A 15615-nucleotide genomic window follows, 5' to 3' on the forward strand; every position below is an offset into this window, starting at 1 on the left:
TATGCTGAATTCAGCCATTTACTTAGACTCAAAGATACATTTCCATCAGTAAGAGCCTACCTGTTTCCTCTAGTGCACCTTAAAGTGAAAGAATATCAAGTAGTCTAATTAAATTAATACTGGCTTTAGTCAAAAAGCACGTTCCTAAAGATGTTTGTTCATTCATTCTACAGGCACTTTTTTAGAGGCATGTTAAGAGCTAAACATGACAGACCCTGGGAATAAAAACAACTCACAAGTCAGTAAGTCAAATGGTGTGAGTATAAACAATGTGATGAGTGCTAGAACAGAGGTAATGATGGGGATTCTAAATAGAGAGAGGATTTCCCCTTATGCTTTTGGTCTTCTCCACTGAACTGCTGAGCATTCACATGAATTGCCAACACCTTTTGGTACGCCAAAAATAGCATTAAGTTCGTATAAATTGTGTCTTTTGGGGACCTATTGCCTTTAAGTAGGTTTAAATCAATAATTCAGTTAATAGCAACAATAGTTTGCATTTACTATTTTCTTGATAATTCATTTTTTAAAACACAGTATCCTTGGAAATGTGGTTTATGAGATGTCATTTTCAGTTCTTGCTTTGTTGCTTTTATGAGATCCTTTGCTTTTATGGGTTTTGTTCTCAGGTAGATAAATGAAGATTAGTATATAGAATAACTGTGATTTTATCTGGGAAAGATAAGTGATGAGATTTAAAACAGAGGATATTCTACCCTGCCCCCCTACCCCAAGGGGTTAAAATGACTTCTCTAAAGGGATCTGCAATCTTACCTGCTGGGGGAAAGACTTTCAGGACTGTCGGGCTGCTCCTGCTCCCCATCATGACTGCATTCAAGTATTTCTTCATTCTGAAGTGAAAGAAATTTTGGTAAGATACTCTATGTTATTTGTGGGAGCCCCAAATCTATATCTTTCTTTCCCCCAATTTTTTTGTTTGGTATTGATTTTGCTTTTACTTCTCCAGATGAACATCATATCTAGTTTCTCATCTTTTTCTTTCTTGGATCTTCCCCAACCATTCTGTGGATCTGTTACTGTTGGCCCTTCCCGATTCCTTTAGGAACATCGAAAACTCATCCTGAAAAGCATGTATTCCTTTTCCTTAATGATGGGCTATTAACATTGTTCTCCTCCCTCTTTCCTGGTGGTTCACAAAAAACGGTTCAGAGTCTGAGCTAAAAGATAAAGAGATCATTTGACAAAATATCTTCATTCCTTTTCTTCTCTTTCTGGGTAAGAAATCAAAGTCTGGAGAAGTTGCGACCTGCCTGAGGCCAGAAAGAGCTAGAGGCAGAGATGACGTAAGTCTGGTGTCCTCTTTCACCGGCTCGGTATCACCTGTCTGTGCTAGCGCTCCACCTCCTAAAGCGGCTGGTTCCTTAGGATGTGCAATGTGGCCACCGGTGCAGGCCCGAAGCCAGCTGGTTCAAAGCCCTGCCACACAACATGCCAGCTGAGCCCTTGGGCAAGGTCACTGAACATCCTGCCACAGCCCCTCTGCACTGTCTACCTCAGTAAGGCTGTGGCTCTTTTTCAGAACCATACTAGGCATTTAATTCTCAAAAAGAGGCAAGACTCCTGCTCAGTTTGATGTCAGGAAAATATAATTTTAACAAGGAAGTGAATTGGTATAACATTGGTAGCAATGAGCCTATCATAAAAGTGTTAACAAATAACGAGCAAATAGATAATTAGCTATCATTTGAGTTCTTCTGCCTGCCAGGTTCTGTTTAAATGAATTATTTTACATTCTATAAAAGAAAGGACAGATTTGGAAAGGGCTCTCTTGCAAAAGAATCGTTCAGGAAAATTTAATGAATAGACATAAACATTCCCGGTAAACTAGAGCTGGAAGTTGAAGAATGAGCTTTCCCCAGACTAAGAAAATGATAGGGAGTCTTGCAAAACAGGTGGGAGTGAGATGCTTCCCAATCTATTGACTGTAAGAAGATAGTCCTCTCCCTGGATTAGCAGCAAAGTTAAGGTTCCCTTAGTATTCACAATGCCAACCACAGGGACAGCAATGAAAAAATGTCCAGTAGATGAAAGAAAATCGCGGGTCTTCCATCTTTTTTATAGATGTCTTCTTGAATCTGGTATCACATCCTGAAAGCAAGCTAACAAGTAAAGTAGTATTTGGGACACTCATTCTGCTAATTCAGCTCTAAAATACAAGGGGGATCTTATATTCCAAGTTTATATATATTTTTCTTTTAAAATAGGCTATCATTTCAATAAGAATCTAAATTTTTCATTTCCTCTATTACATATAGTTGACCAGAGACTAGGATATATTTTTCATTTCGATTAATATATAGAAGTAAATGCCAACCCCTGGAGTCAAACCAATGTAGTTACTTTCACCACACCATCCAAGACAGCTCTTTGTTCACATTTTCTAGATGATGTTGAATTAATTACCATGGCATCCTTTTCTAGTTCTTCCTGAAATGCCTGCTGGACTTTGAGCCCCAGCCTTATTCATCGTTGAATAGGCCCTTAACATGAATCCAGGACCTTCATGTAGAGTAACCGCTGCTATTAACAAAACTTCCTCTCACTGTGAAACTGCTGCTGTTGATAAGATGAATTGTGCTCTTTCCAATTCTATTAATCCTTGAAAGTGTGGTGGATTGTAGGGTCTCTTATTTCATGACAACTTAGTGATGGAAAAATAACAGTGACTCAAGGTGTAGATAGGGACTTTGTTATCTTTTACACTAAATGATGACATCCCTCTAATATATACACTTTGTCATGCATGGAATGTCCTCATGAGCTTCCCGAAATGCCTGGGCATGGACTTGGTTGTGTCAACCCATGTTCCTGTGGCTACATGTCAGACAGCTGATGTCAGGGTAGAGGAAGAGTCCTCTGCCAACCGTTCGATGGAGTACAACACTGAGTACGATTGAGATGTGATGGGAAGGATCCACAGCAGATCTGAGGACAACGTTAATAAAAACCTGCAGTGAGAATGTTAACTACAGGCATACCTTGGAGATGTTGTAGGTACTGTTCCAGACTATGGCAATAAGGTTAGAATCAAAATAAAGTAAGTAATAATATTTTTGCTGGTGGAGGATCTTGCCTTCAATTTGTAAAAAAATGGAACATCTGTGAAGCACAATAAAATGAGGTATGCCTTATACTAAGGTTTTGCTAAGGTTTAGACAGATTAGTGGTGTTTTAGTGCAGTGGCTTTCAAATTTCGACCACACCCACAAGAAAAGCGTTTACATCATAACACACACACATTTCCTGGCACAGAGCTCCTAAACCCTTTGGAATTTCCTAAATAAGAGCAATAAAGATTCTTGATAGTCATAAGAAACCCTTTCAACCACACCTGAGTTTATGTTCATGAGGTGATTTCTGGAAAGTCCCTAAGGATGGGGGCTGGTTACCAGGGAAACCAATCACATAATTAGAGGGTTTGACCTTACAAGCCCCCCACCCTGCCTCGCCCCCGCCCCCACTCCCCACCACCACCACCACCACTCCCTCACAGGGAACAGAGAGAGGCTGGAGATCGAATTCAATCTCCAATGACCAATGGTTTAATCAATCATGCCTATGCAAAGAAGTCTCCATAAAAACCCAAAGAGAGATTCCTGGTTGGTGAACAAGTGGAGATTAGGGTAGAGTGGCTTACTCAGAGAGCATGGAAGTTCTAGCACCTTCCCACCTATCTTGCCCTATGCATCTCTTCCATCTGTCGGTTCCTGAATTACATCTTTTCGTAAGAAACTGATGATCTTGTAAAACGTTCCTTGGAGTTCTACGAGCTGCTTCAAGTTAATCTAACCTGAACAGGGGGCCCTGGGAACCTCTGATCTATATATAGGTGATCAGTTAGAAGCACCAGTGACAGCCTGGACTTCTGACTGGTGTCTAAGGGGGTGAGGGAGGTTTATAGGACTAAGGCTTTAACCGTGGGATCTAATGCTATTTCCAGGTAGACAGTGTCAGAATTGAGTTAACTGCTTGGTAGTGTTGGGGAAACACTTGGAGTTGTCCTCAGGGCATCCCGAAGGGGGCATCTTCTCGGCCAGCTGGTGCTTTAAAAGGGAACCAACCCATAAACTACCCTATGGGGAGGCCAATCAGGTGGAAAAGCCCATCTCCTTTATGTTCATTTTATCCTGAAGAAAAAAGGTAAGGTGGCAGGCAGGCTGGCAACTACTGTGGGCCCAACGTCACTCTCCACACCTTCATTTCCACCCCAGCCTCTCTCCCAGTTCAAAGTGACACCAACCCCCATACAGCCTGTCTAGCAGTACCCTTCATATGACTTCCTATGTCTTCCCAACAAGCATATAATCTAATTGTTTTGTTTCCCCTATATTCTGAAGAAAGATGTTTTAAAATTGAGAAAACAGGGTAAGTGCCTAGCTTGAAGGAATTTTGTAAAAAAAAAATTTTTATTTCTCTTAAGAATATATATTTTTAAAAGTATTAATCAACAAGTACCCATAATCTTTAATAGCTAATTTCCAGTGGATTATTAAAATTTCTTTTTCTTCCCGAAAGGAGAGATAGCAACATTTGAACTGAATCAAATTAGTTTTCCTTGAAGTTAAATGATTTCATTTTGTGATTGTAGGGATGCTTGGAAAGCAATTTCAGCTCCAACTCTTTTAAAGTGATGATGTGTCGTAATTTAAGATGAAAGCATTATTTATTATCACATTCTTAAAAGGAGATGCTATTAGACCTCACTCTGAGGAAAGGTAAAGCAGGTAAGGGGTTGAACCATTTAAGGTAAGAAAGAGCGATCATTCCAAGAAGTGTTTAAGGTTAAGCATTCTCTGGCATTGTAAATTATGAAAACCCAAGAAAATACATACAGTGTTATGACAAGAATCACTGAGAGATTATAGATTGGGGGGTTGGGGGGTGCAGGTGAGGATAGTGGGAAAGACAGGAAAGGCGACCTCTCCATCGGCCTCAGTCCGATGGTCTCAGAGACACAGTCCAGAGGGGAAACCACCAGTCTTGGAAGGGCTGGCTCTGCCGCCCCTTCTCCATAGCTGGACCTGCTAGGGAAAAGGGGAAACCTGCTCTTTTTCATTTGTTTATTTTTGAGATTTAGTGGGTTCCAATGTGGAGAAGAGGAAGAACTTTTGAAAAATAAGAACCACTTAGAAAATCTATCCTGGGAGTGGATTCCCAGCTGGCAGGTCTGCCCTGTTTGTTCCCTCTCTCTGACCCTTTCCAGTACATCTCCTCTTGTCCTGCCCTTCACTGATACTGCCGGAAGAAGGCATGGCCTGAAGAGTCCTTTGGATACGAGGGCAGCCTCTTTAAAAATGGCAAGTACAGATTTGGAGGGTTAAGGGGCTGTCTTTCACTCATCACCCACACATTGCTGTGAACCAGCTCATTCAGATTTTCTCCTATCTCTAGTCCAGATCAGCTGCATTGGGTGGGGCTTTCAAAAGAGAGGGGAGGAGAGAGGAAGGTTTTAGGACATTTTATGGACTGAAGCCCTTTGGAGAAGGGCAGGCTTAAGGAGACAGGCTTGAATGGTCTTTATGCCTTGTGGAAATGGGAAATGATTAGAGAGAGATGGGGGAATGGGTCCCACATGCAAATTTTGCCTATTTCAAAATTTCTCCAGGGTCTGATTTACCTACCATCTTAAATTTCCCAGCTAGCATTGCTAGTAATTAGTTCAATGTTTTACCACTTAAACTGGTTTTTATAGGCTGAATGAATATTCTAAACACTATTTGTAGTATTTTGTTTATGGGGGAAATAACTCCTTAAAAAACTGCAAACATTGCAACGTTATTTTAACAATGATTTGCAAGTCTGTAGTTCTGAATAAATTATCAGAAAGTGAGGAACACATCACAAGGTACCTTTCTCTCATTTCCAAACCAAGAAATGTGAAGGAAATACGTATATCAGAACATTAAAAATAAGTTCCCCATACATTGGGAATTTTCTTTGGCTGTTTGAGTTCATGTAATTTTAACCTCAATGCATAAATGTCAATGTAATTTAATTTTTATATGTCTGTAAATCTTAGAACCTAAATAAAATCACAAGTTTGGGAAAAGTGTTTTACTAGAGTAATCTTTGGTCCCTAACCTAATTCACAAATGTTTTCCACGTAACCTCAAAGCCAATGGGTTGACTCTCATTGCTGTGGGGAGGGGGCCAGCCTCTGGGGCAGAGTTAGCTCAGGTAACAGAAAGAGAGGGTGTTGGTTGCTGTTACAGATCTATAAAAGTCTACAAATGCTGGACTCAGCCTTCATAAGACCTCACTTTCTACTCTTCCCCCTGAGTACTCTATAGTGGCCAACAAATTCATCCAATGAGGAATCTAAGATGAAAACCTCAATGTTATCTTCAATATCTTCCTTTCTTCCCTTATTAAGTCTTTCCCCTTTTCTTCTCTGCCTTGATCTACTTCTTCATTCATCAAACTTTCTCTGACAATGCAGTGTATTCCAGGTGCTGGGGAGAATATCTGGATTACTGGGTGTGAGCCCTGTCCATCTCCCTTTTTGATGCTGCCATTAGTAGGCTCTCAACACTCACCTAGACCATGACAAATGTGGGCAGCTGGTCAGTCTGCCTACCTTCATCTAATCTCCTTTTCATTATCTTACCAGAGGGATCTTTCCAATGCATAGGTGCCCTCCCTGGCAACAACATCCACCAAAGCCTTCAGCAATTTGTCTTTGGTCTATCTTCCTAGCTTTCTCAAACCATTCCCAGAATAGCCTATGCCCCTTCCTGGAATATCCTTCTCCATCTTATAGTTCATCTTTCAAAGCTGTATTTATTCTATAAAGTTAAGTTCAAATGCCACCTCCTAAAAACATTCCAAATATACTTGTTATGCACTGCCCTTTAATATGTTATATTCCTTTTTTCCCAGAGATATATCATTTTGTTTTATAATTATTGGAAATATGTTGTTTCCCTCATGAAACTTACAAGTTTCCTGAGTTTAAGCCCCATGTTAGAATTGTTTCCACATGACCCAGAACATTGCTCTGTTATATATTAAATTGAGCTGAATAAGCTACCCTAGTTGGACCTATCAAATATTTCAGTTATGTCAATTTTTTATTGGTCAAAGAGAAAAGCCAACAGCGGTCTTACTATTATTTTCTCTTTTTTAGCTCCTTTAGTGAAAATACATTCTCATAGATTAATATAATCATGGCTTCCTGCCTTGAATTCTGGATTCTATCTTATCCAAAGAGTTTCATATTCCCCTTAATGAGTTCACCTTTATCCCAGGTCCTCATGGCCTATGAATATAGCCTCCAGTCAATGTGACCAAAGGTGGTCCTTGTAGCACCTGCATTCTTGCCACAAAATGTGCAAGTTAAAAATTCAGATTCCTAGAACCTACTCCTGAATCAGAACCACTGAGGATGGGGCCAGAGAACCTGCATTATTAATAAGGGCTGCAGTACATAGGAAACCTTGAGAATCTTCATTCTAGAAATCCTTCAGAGAGCTTGGTTGGGGACTGCCTCAAGAATTTGGTGGATTCTCTGAATCTCTTATTAGCTCTAAGAATGACTACACTTCAAACATCACGGAAGGTGAACACTGAAAAGTACTTATAGTTCATACAGTTCTCTTGCTGAGAAGTAGAAAGGCAAATGAAAGCTCGTAGGTTTCAAAGGAATGAGAAAGAAAGGAACTGAGTTTGGCCCTAATCTGTTATCATTGGGCAAAAAGGTACATATTTGAGATTAGGAAAAGATATTCCATTTAGGACCTGCATCTGACTTTTCCTTCAGCTCCTTTTCATCTTTTACACAGAGCATCCTATCTATAAATATTAGACTAAATGGGAAACTAAAATTACTAAGACCTGCTCAATGCCAGGCATTGTGTGAGGTGCTTGCCATATATTTCTCATTTAATAGACCATCTGTGAGGCTACTTTTTTCATCCCCATTTTGAAGAAGAGGAAATTTAAAGTATGAGAGATTAGGCAAACTGCTAGGTAAGTAGATTAAGTAAGTAATCAGGTGGATAGGTTAAGTTAGATAGGTAAGTAAACTGCTATTGAAAGGGCGAGTTCTACGCCCTCCATCTTACCCCGGTTCCTCCATTTTTGGGCAGCAGCCTTAGCCATGTGCTCGGCAAGGAGCTTCTTCCCGGGAGCCCAAGCCTCTGCTAGCCACACCCAGGATTTCTTTAAACTAACCAATGGCAATCAAGGGACGTGCGCGCCATAGATATGATCACATCCTGTGTAACAAGACACCGACTTGCGCCCGGCCAATTGGCAGGGCCCACAGTCCTCTCTCCTCCCCTTACTCCAACCCCCCTATTAAACCTCTCTTCCCACGGGGCTCTGGCGCTCTCTCGGCCGCTTGCCGCTGCGTCGGCGGCAAGTGTGGCTGAGGGGGGGGCCCAAGCTAGTTTGAATAAAGACTCTCTGCTTTTGCATCGGACTCGGCTGGCTCCCTGGTGGTCTACTGGAGATCTTGAAATCTGGGCATAACACTATTACATAAATGGCTAGTTTCAAATCCCAGTTCCACCATATACTAGCTGCATGACCCTTGCGGAAACTCACTGAACTTCTCAGTCTCAACAGCATCAGGGATAAGACGAGGGACACACATCATCTCACTCACAAGGTGCTGAGGACTTGCGATGACATGGGGTCCCTACTCCGCCCAGCACAATGTCTGGCCCTCAGTCAGTGTCAACAACCATTCCCTCACCTCTTCCAGCCTCGGCTTTTTTTGTTTTTGTAAATTTTTGCTCAGAAGCCTGAAAAGGCCTCTGCTACTTTAAATCATGCTAATAGGAGCGCAGGGGCACTGTTGGCACTCACAGTCAGGAGCACTTCCTTCATCCTGAGGGTTCCCTCAGGAACAAGGAATTCTCATCTGCCTCTGGCTTCTTTCCAGCTCCTCAGAGGCTGTGATGTGATGTGAGCAGCCGGGGAAAGCAGCCCCATGAGTCATGCTTTCAGCTTCCAGCTGGCCGAGGGAAGGACAGGAAGTACTGCATCACCACTGCCAGCAACCACAGCCAGGCTCCACCTTCCCACCGCAGGGCTCTCCCAGAACAGGTCGGCGCACGGCCATGCGGCTGCCAGATGGTCCCCAGAGAGTCTCGGCAACTCTGTCACGTTTAATTTGCCAAGTTTCTGTGACCCTGGATGACAAGGATCGCTGACGGAACACCATTTTTTAATCCGATGATGATAAAATCAGATCGTGATTATGTGGCAGGTAGTGAGTACCAGCGACTCTAGTAGCAATCATGAATGGTTTAGGTTTATAGCTATTGTTTTTTTCTGTATTTCATCTTGAGGACTGTTAGGTCGGAGACAGCCCAGGATCGGATACATGCAGACGTGTGATGAGATAATGGACTCCCCCTGCCATTTCTAACCAAACAGCGTGCCAGACACAGATACTGACTTCTCCCTGAATCAATACGACCCCCACACAGATACTGCCTCATTCCTGAATACCCCTGCTGACCCCCTGCAGCAGAAACTTCCTCAGCTGAATACCTCAGCTCATGTCCCCGCCCCTCACCCAACTGCAGTATAAAAATGTGCCCCCCTCCCTGTTGGCGTGAATCCACGTGCCCTGTCTTTGGGGTCCGTGGGTCTCCCGGGGACACAATAAACCAGCCGTGGGCAAACTACGGCCCGCGGGCCGGATCCAGCCTGTTTGAAATGAATAAAACTAAAAAAGAAAAGACCGTACCCTTTTATGTAATGATGTTTACTTTGAATTTATATTAGTTCACACAAACACTCCATCCATGCTTTTGTTCCGGCCCTCCGGTCCAGTTTAAGAACCCATTGTGGCCCTCGAGTCAAAAAGTTTGCCCACCCCTGCAATAAACCTTTCCTTTTCTTTTCTTTTCTTTTCTTTTCTTTTCTTTTCTTTTCTTTTCTTTTCTTTTCTTTTCTTTTCTTTTCTTTTCTTTTCTCTTTTCTTTTCTTTTCTTTTCTTTTTTTCTTTTCTTTTCTGATTCACTCGACTCTTTATTTTTTACGCCGCCTCCTGAGCCACCTAACCTAACAAGGACAAGGAAGGGCATTTATCACAATGTTATGGTTCGCGCTTCTAGACTGGCTGTAGTTTCACTTCATTTTTGAGTTCTCGGCTGAAAGCCAAAAAGATGTCAGAATTGTCGCCTGGAGTCCGATGCACGTTTGCTCTGTCTTGGTCATATGTGCTGGACAATGGCCACAGAACACATGCAGCAACGACTGTTCTTCGTGTCAGTCACCCTCCTTCTCTCCCTCTTAATAACCTATGTGTTAGAGAGGACAAGCACCTCCAGGTCTGGGCCTTCTTTCAAATGCTATTTTTGCTAAAAGTTAAAATGTATTTTGCAGACCAGATGAAAATAGGATGAGCCTGACAAGCCCTCAATCAGATACTGTACGTGTAACCAACTTCAAAGAAGCCAACAGGTGCCGCCTTTCTCCGCTGGCACCATTGCTGCTCCCCGCTGCTCCTTAGTTCATTGGAGGCTTTTGTTTATAGGATCTTGTGGGGCTCATTTTGGTTTTATGGAAATGCTATCTAATTACAACTAGCTGTAGATGACCAGGTGCTTCTGATGAACTAAAAATATGTATCTGATCTATGGGAAACTTCATGGGTTTCCCCATCAATGCTCTGGTCATGTAAATGATGACATATGGATACATTAAAAAAATAAGAAGAGTGGGTTTTTCCCCCCCTTTAACTTGAATATTACCCCTGTATATTGCATTGAATGAGAGCTTTCCCATGTTTCCATCAGAGTAATATACTTGCTTAATTCTTAAGCATAAGCAAATCCTGTATAATAAAAGGCTAATATGCAAATAGACCGAACGGTTGAACAATCAAACAACCGGTTGCTATGACATGTGCTGACCACCAGGGAGCACGCGCAGAACATGGCCGGCATTGACCATGGCGGGATGGTGGAGCAGGTGAATGGGGGAGCCAGACCAAAGCAGCACGCGGGTCGCTGTCATCTGGGCAAGCCTCTGGTGGTAACTGAAAATTCTTTGCTCCTGCGCTCCGCGGTCCCACCCAGCGCTTGCACTTGCTGCTGGCACCCGGCGGTGGTCCCAATTGCTCAGTGCCATCAGCAGGTGTGAGTGGCGGCTGCCGGCCCCAATCGCCCATCAGGGCTTCTCCCCCGTCCCTGCTCCTTAGGGGCAATCGGGGCTGGCAGCCGCCGCTTGGACCCGCTGCCAGAGATGGCACTAATCGCACCCACAGCTGGTGCGAGAGCCGCTGCTCAGACCTGCTGCCAGCGCCTGGCACTGGTCCTGATTGCTCGGTGCCATCAGTGGGTGTGAGCAGCAGCTGCTGACCCCAATCATCCCTGAGGGCTTCTCTACCTTCCCCTGCTCCTGAGGAGTGATCGAGGCAGCAGCCACCACTCGCACCCACTGACAGCGCTGGCCCCACTTGCATCTGCTGCTGGCGCCAGCCCCAATCGCTCCACGCTGTCAGCAGGTGCGAGCGGAGCTGGCGCAGTCAGCACATGGGAGTGGCGGTGGTGGGAGTGGGGCTGCCAGCAGACAGGGGACCCAGGGGCCATGGCAGGAAGAGCTGGGCGGAAGCACGGAGGATGGGCCAAGAACCACCCCTGTGTCCACCGTAGCCTTGCGGTCCACAGTTCTTTTCAAGATGCATGAATTCGTGCACTGGGCCCCTAGTATGAAATAAAAAAACATGTGCTGAATGACGTATGAAGAATGCATTTAAAGCTATTTTAAATATGTTTTAATTGGTAAGACATTACTTATTAAGAAATTGGTTATTGAAGAAACCAAGATGGCAGCATAGGTAAACACCTATACTTGCTGACTCTCACAACCACATCAAAATTACAACTAAAAGACAAAACAACTATCATCTAGAACCACAGGAAAGCTGGCTGAGTGGAAGTTCTACAACTAGAGAGGTAAAGAAGAAAGCGCATTGAGACTGGTAGGAAGTGCGGAGGTGTGGAGGTATGGAACAGGCTGGCACCTGGGTGCGCTGCTTTTTCAATTGGGAGGGAGACACAAGCTCTCACTTGCTCTGAACTTTAGTTCTGGGTGAGACTCTGGGGGACCCAGACACATATGGGGAAAAACTGGACTGTCTGGAATCGGGACAGGAACAGGAGGGCAGCTTTCTTTCAGATGGAGGTACTCGCAGTCATTTTTTCTGCGCCGGGACCTCTCTGGTGCAGGGCTGACTGGCAGCCATTGCTGTTTGCTCTGCCCAAGAGATTCCCTGAAACTTCACCCCAACCAATTTACAGCCTCACCCAAGCTGTGGCAGCAGCTTTTGCATATGAATGGCCTGTCCTTTCTCAGCCTAAAACCTGTCAAACAGGCACCAGCATCAGCATGCCTTGCTACATATCTGGGCCTCACCTGGGCACTTCCAAACCCGATACAAAGAGGAGGAACCTGCAGATCTCTCTGTAGCTCCTGCTGGGTGGCTCCAGGCAGTGGCTGACTTTACACTTCCTTGGAGATCCAAGAACCAGTGTACCCAGTGGTCAGTGTGAGACCATATCAGATTACTACTCTTCACATCCATAAGTTAATACTCAAGGGGCAGACTCAGTGAGCACCAAAGCCCCACTGAAGCAAGTCCTGCCCCATAAGCTCTTCCATTGTAGACACAGCTGGTCCTCACAGCCAATTGGCCTGGAGGTCAATTCCTCCCAGTGATACCAATAGCAATCAAGGCTTAACTACAACAAGACTGCACACAGCCCACAAAGGGTTGCACCAAGAGTGTCTACCTCAGGTGACTGGGGAGGCTGAGCCACTGGTCCCTATAAAACACCTACCACACAAGGCCATTCTATCAATTCAAGGAGACTTACCAGCTACCCAATACACAGAAACAAACACAGGGAAGCAGCCAAAATGCGGAGACAAAGAAAGATGTCACAAATAAAAGAAATGGATGAAAGCAAAATACTGGATATAGAGTTCAAAACCACAGTTATAAAGTTACTCAAGAATCTTCTAAAAACTGCTAAGGAACTTAGTGAGACATTCAAGGATCTTAGTGAGAAAGCCAAAAAAAAATTGGGAAAGGACCAGTCAGAAATTAAGCATACACTGACTGAAATAAAGAATAATATACAGAGATTCAACAGTAGACTAGAGGATCCCAAGAATCAAATCAAAGATTTGAAGTACGAAGAAGTAAAAAACACCCAACCGGAAGAGAAAAAAAAAAGAATCCAAAAAATGAATATAGTGTAAAGAGCCTCTGGGACAACTTCAAGCATACCAACATCTGAATTATAGGGGTGTCAGAAGAAGAGAGAGAGCAAGATATTGAAAATCTATTTGAAGAAATAATGACAGAAAATTTCCCTACCTGGTGAAAGAAATAGACTTACAAATCCAGGAAGTGCAGAGAACCCCAAACAAAGGAATCCAAAGAGGATCACACCAAGACAAATCATAATTAAAATGCTAAGGGCAAAAGACAAAGAGAGAATCTTAAAAGCAGCAAGAGAAAAACAGTTAGTTACCTACAAGGATGTACCCATACGACTGTCAGCTGATTTCTCAACAGAAACTTTGCAGGCCAGAAGGAAGTGGCAAGAAATATTCAAAGTGATGAATGCCAAGAACCTACACCCAAGATTACTCTACCCAGCAAAGCTATCATTCAGAATTGAAGGTCAGATAAAGAGCTTCACAGACAAGAAAATGCTAAAGGAGTTCATCACCACCAAACCAGGATTGTATGAAATGCTGAAGGGTATTTTTTAAGAAGAGGAAGAAGAAGAAAAAGGTAAAGATAAAAAATTATGAACAACAAAGTGACAACAAATACATATCTATCAACAAGTGAATCTAAAAATCAAATGAATAAAAAATCTGATGAACAGAACAAACTGGTGAATGTAATAGAATCAGGGGCATGGAAAGGGAGCAGACTGATGATTCTTGGGGGGAAAGGGGTCTGGGGCGTGTGGGAAGAGGTTGGACAAAAATCGTACACCTACGGACGAGGACAGTGGTTGGGGGGGGTGGGGCGCGAGGGCCTAGGGTGGGGTGGGAACCGGGTGGAGGGGAGTTATGGGGGGAAAAAAGAGGAACATCTGTAATAATCTGAACAATAAAGATTTTTTAAAAAAAACAACCCCCAAAAAAACTTTAAGAAAAAGAAGTTGGTTATTATACTTACTGTCCTAACCTTGTGGTAAAGGTAGTCTTAAGAGTTTGCAAGTACTTCAGATTTACAAAACAGAATGAAAGAGAACATTATACAACCATCCTGCTGTGCCTTTAGTGTGCAATACAATAAAACTCTGAAATCAAGACTTACTTTTAGTGCATTATTTTAAAGATTACAGATAGCAATTTCATGAACTTGCTTAATCCACAATAAAGACATATTACTGTCAATTAAAATAAGAAGAAGAAATCAACATGGAATTGACTAAATAGTATATAAAAGCACTGGCTACACCACCCTTTAGAGGAGACAGAGCCTTGGCTATGAATCCTGTCTCCTTTACTTGTTACAAGTAAATAAAACTACTTTGCAACAACCGTGTCTTGTTCTTGAATGGAACACCCCAAGTGGCAAACCCCTTGAGTTTGGTAACAAATTTGGTGAATCAGATGGAACTCTCCTAAGTGACTCGCTCTCCGTCTGGTATGGATGCTTGGTGAAGCAGTCAGCAGTGGCAGCTCATCTGGGGTTTACTTGCTTGCGTCTCCACTGGACAGAGGGTCTGTTCTTTAGGAGGCTCCCACTTGGTGCTGACCATGGGAGTGGTTGCCTGGCCCTCCTCGACAGTGAGGTGGAGTGGCCATCTGAACCTGCTTTTTCAGGACTTCAGAAGGGAGGTGGGTAGGTCAGCCCCTGTGGCCACTTTAATTGGTGTTTCTATTCCCATTTTGGTCATGTCCTGGTAAATGATTACATATGGATACATTAAAAAAATAAGAAGAGTGGGTTTTTTTCCCCCTTTTAACTTGAATATTACCCCTGTATATTGCATTGAATGAAAGATTTCCCATGTTTCCATCAGAGTAATATACTTGCTTTAATTCTTAAGCATAAGCAAATCCTATATAATAAAAGGCTAATATGCAAATAGACCGAACAGTGGAGCAACCAAATAGCCAAACAACCGAACAACCGGTCGCTATGATGTGTGCTGACCACCAGGTAGTTTTGGATCTGAGTCGCTTGGTTTCTGGTTGGTCAGACAGGAACTGTCTCCAGGATGCCGGATTAAGGGCCCAAACTATAACTTAGTCTGGAGGGTTGAGGAATGCCTGCAGGACAATCCAAGACATCCTTGAGTGACAACCCCTGGTCTGGTACTCTTTGTGCATTGGCCTTATTTGTCTTATCTGTCAATGTGCCGGCTATGGGAAACTCAAATTTGACCCCTAAATGCAGCTCCTTGGAGTGCATTCTTCAGGGATGGATAAAAAGAGCCGTTTATTTGACTTAAAGAAATTAAACTCCGACAGAAATGAAGAAATATAACAAATGTCAATGGCATGAAACTGCCTGTCTTGTCTCAGGCAGCCTTGCACCAAGCTGGGTTTGGGAGGCATTGTTTTCTAACTGTAGCTTCTTTGCTTCCTCAGGTTTCAGCA

The 15615-nt window shown here is 43.2% G+C and overlaps 1 protein-coding gene across 7 annotated transcripts in view; it reads right to left on the reverse strand.

Moving 5' to 3' along the window:
- The window catches only part of MCF2L2 (MCF.2 cell line derived transforming sequence-like 2), a 232262-nt gene that overhangs the window by 85443 nt on the left and 131204 nt on the right, over positions 1-15615 (reverse strand). For all 7 annotated transcript variants that reach the window (XM_059687142.1, XM_059687140.1, XM_059687141.1 and 4 more), the window contains exon 15: positions 775-851. In XM_059687142.1, coding sequence (XP_059543125.1) covers positions 775-851 — 77 coding nt within the window. The remainder of the gene's footprint in view (positions 1-774; positions 852-15615) is intronic.

The sequence above is a fragment of the Myotis daubentonii genome, chromosome 3 (genome assembly GCF_963259705.1).
Source record: "Myotis daubentonii chromosome 3, mMyoDau2.1, whole genome shotgun sequence".
NCBI classification, from domain to species: domain Eukaryota; kingdom Metazoa; phylum Chordata; class Mammalia; order Chiroptera; family Vespertilionidae; genus Myotis; species Myotis daubentonii.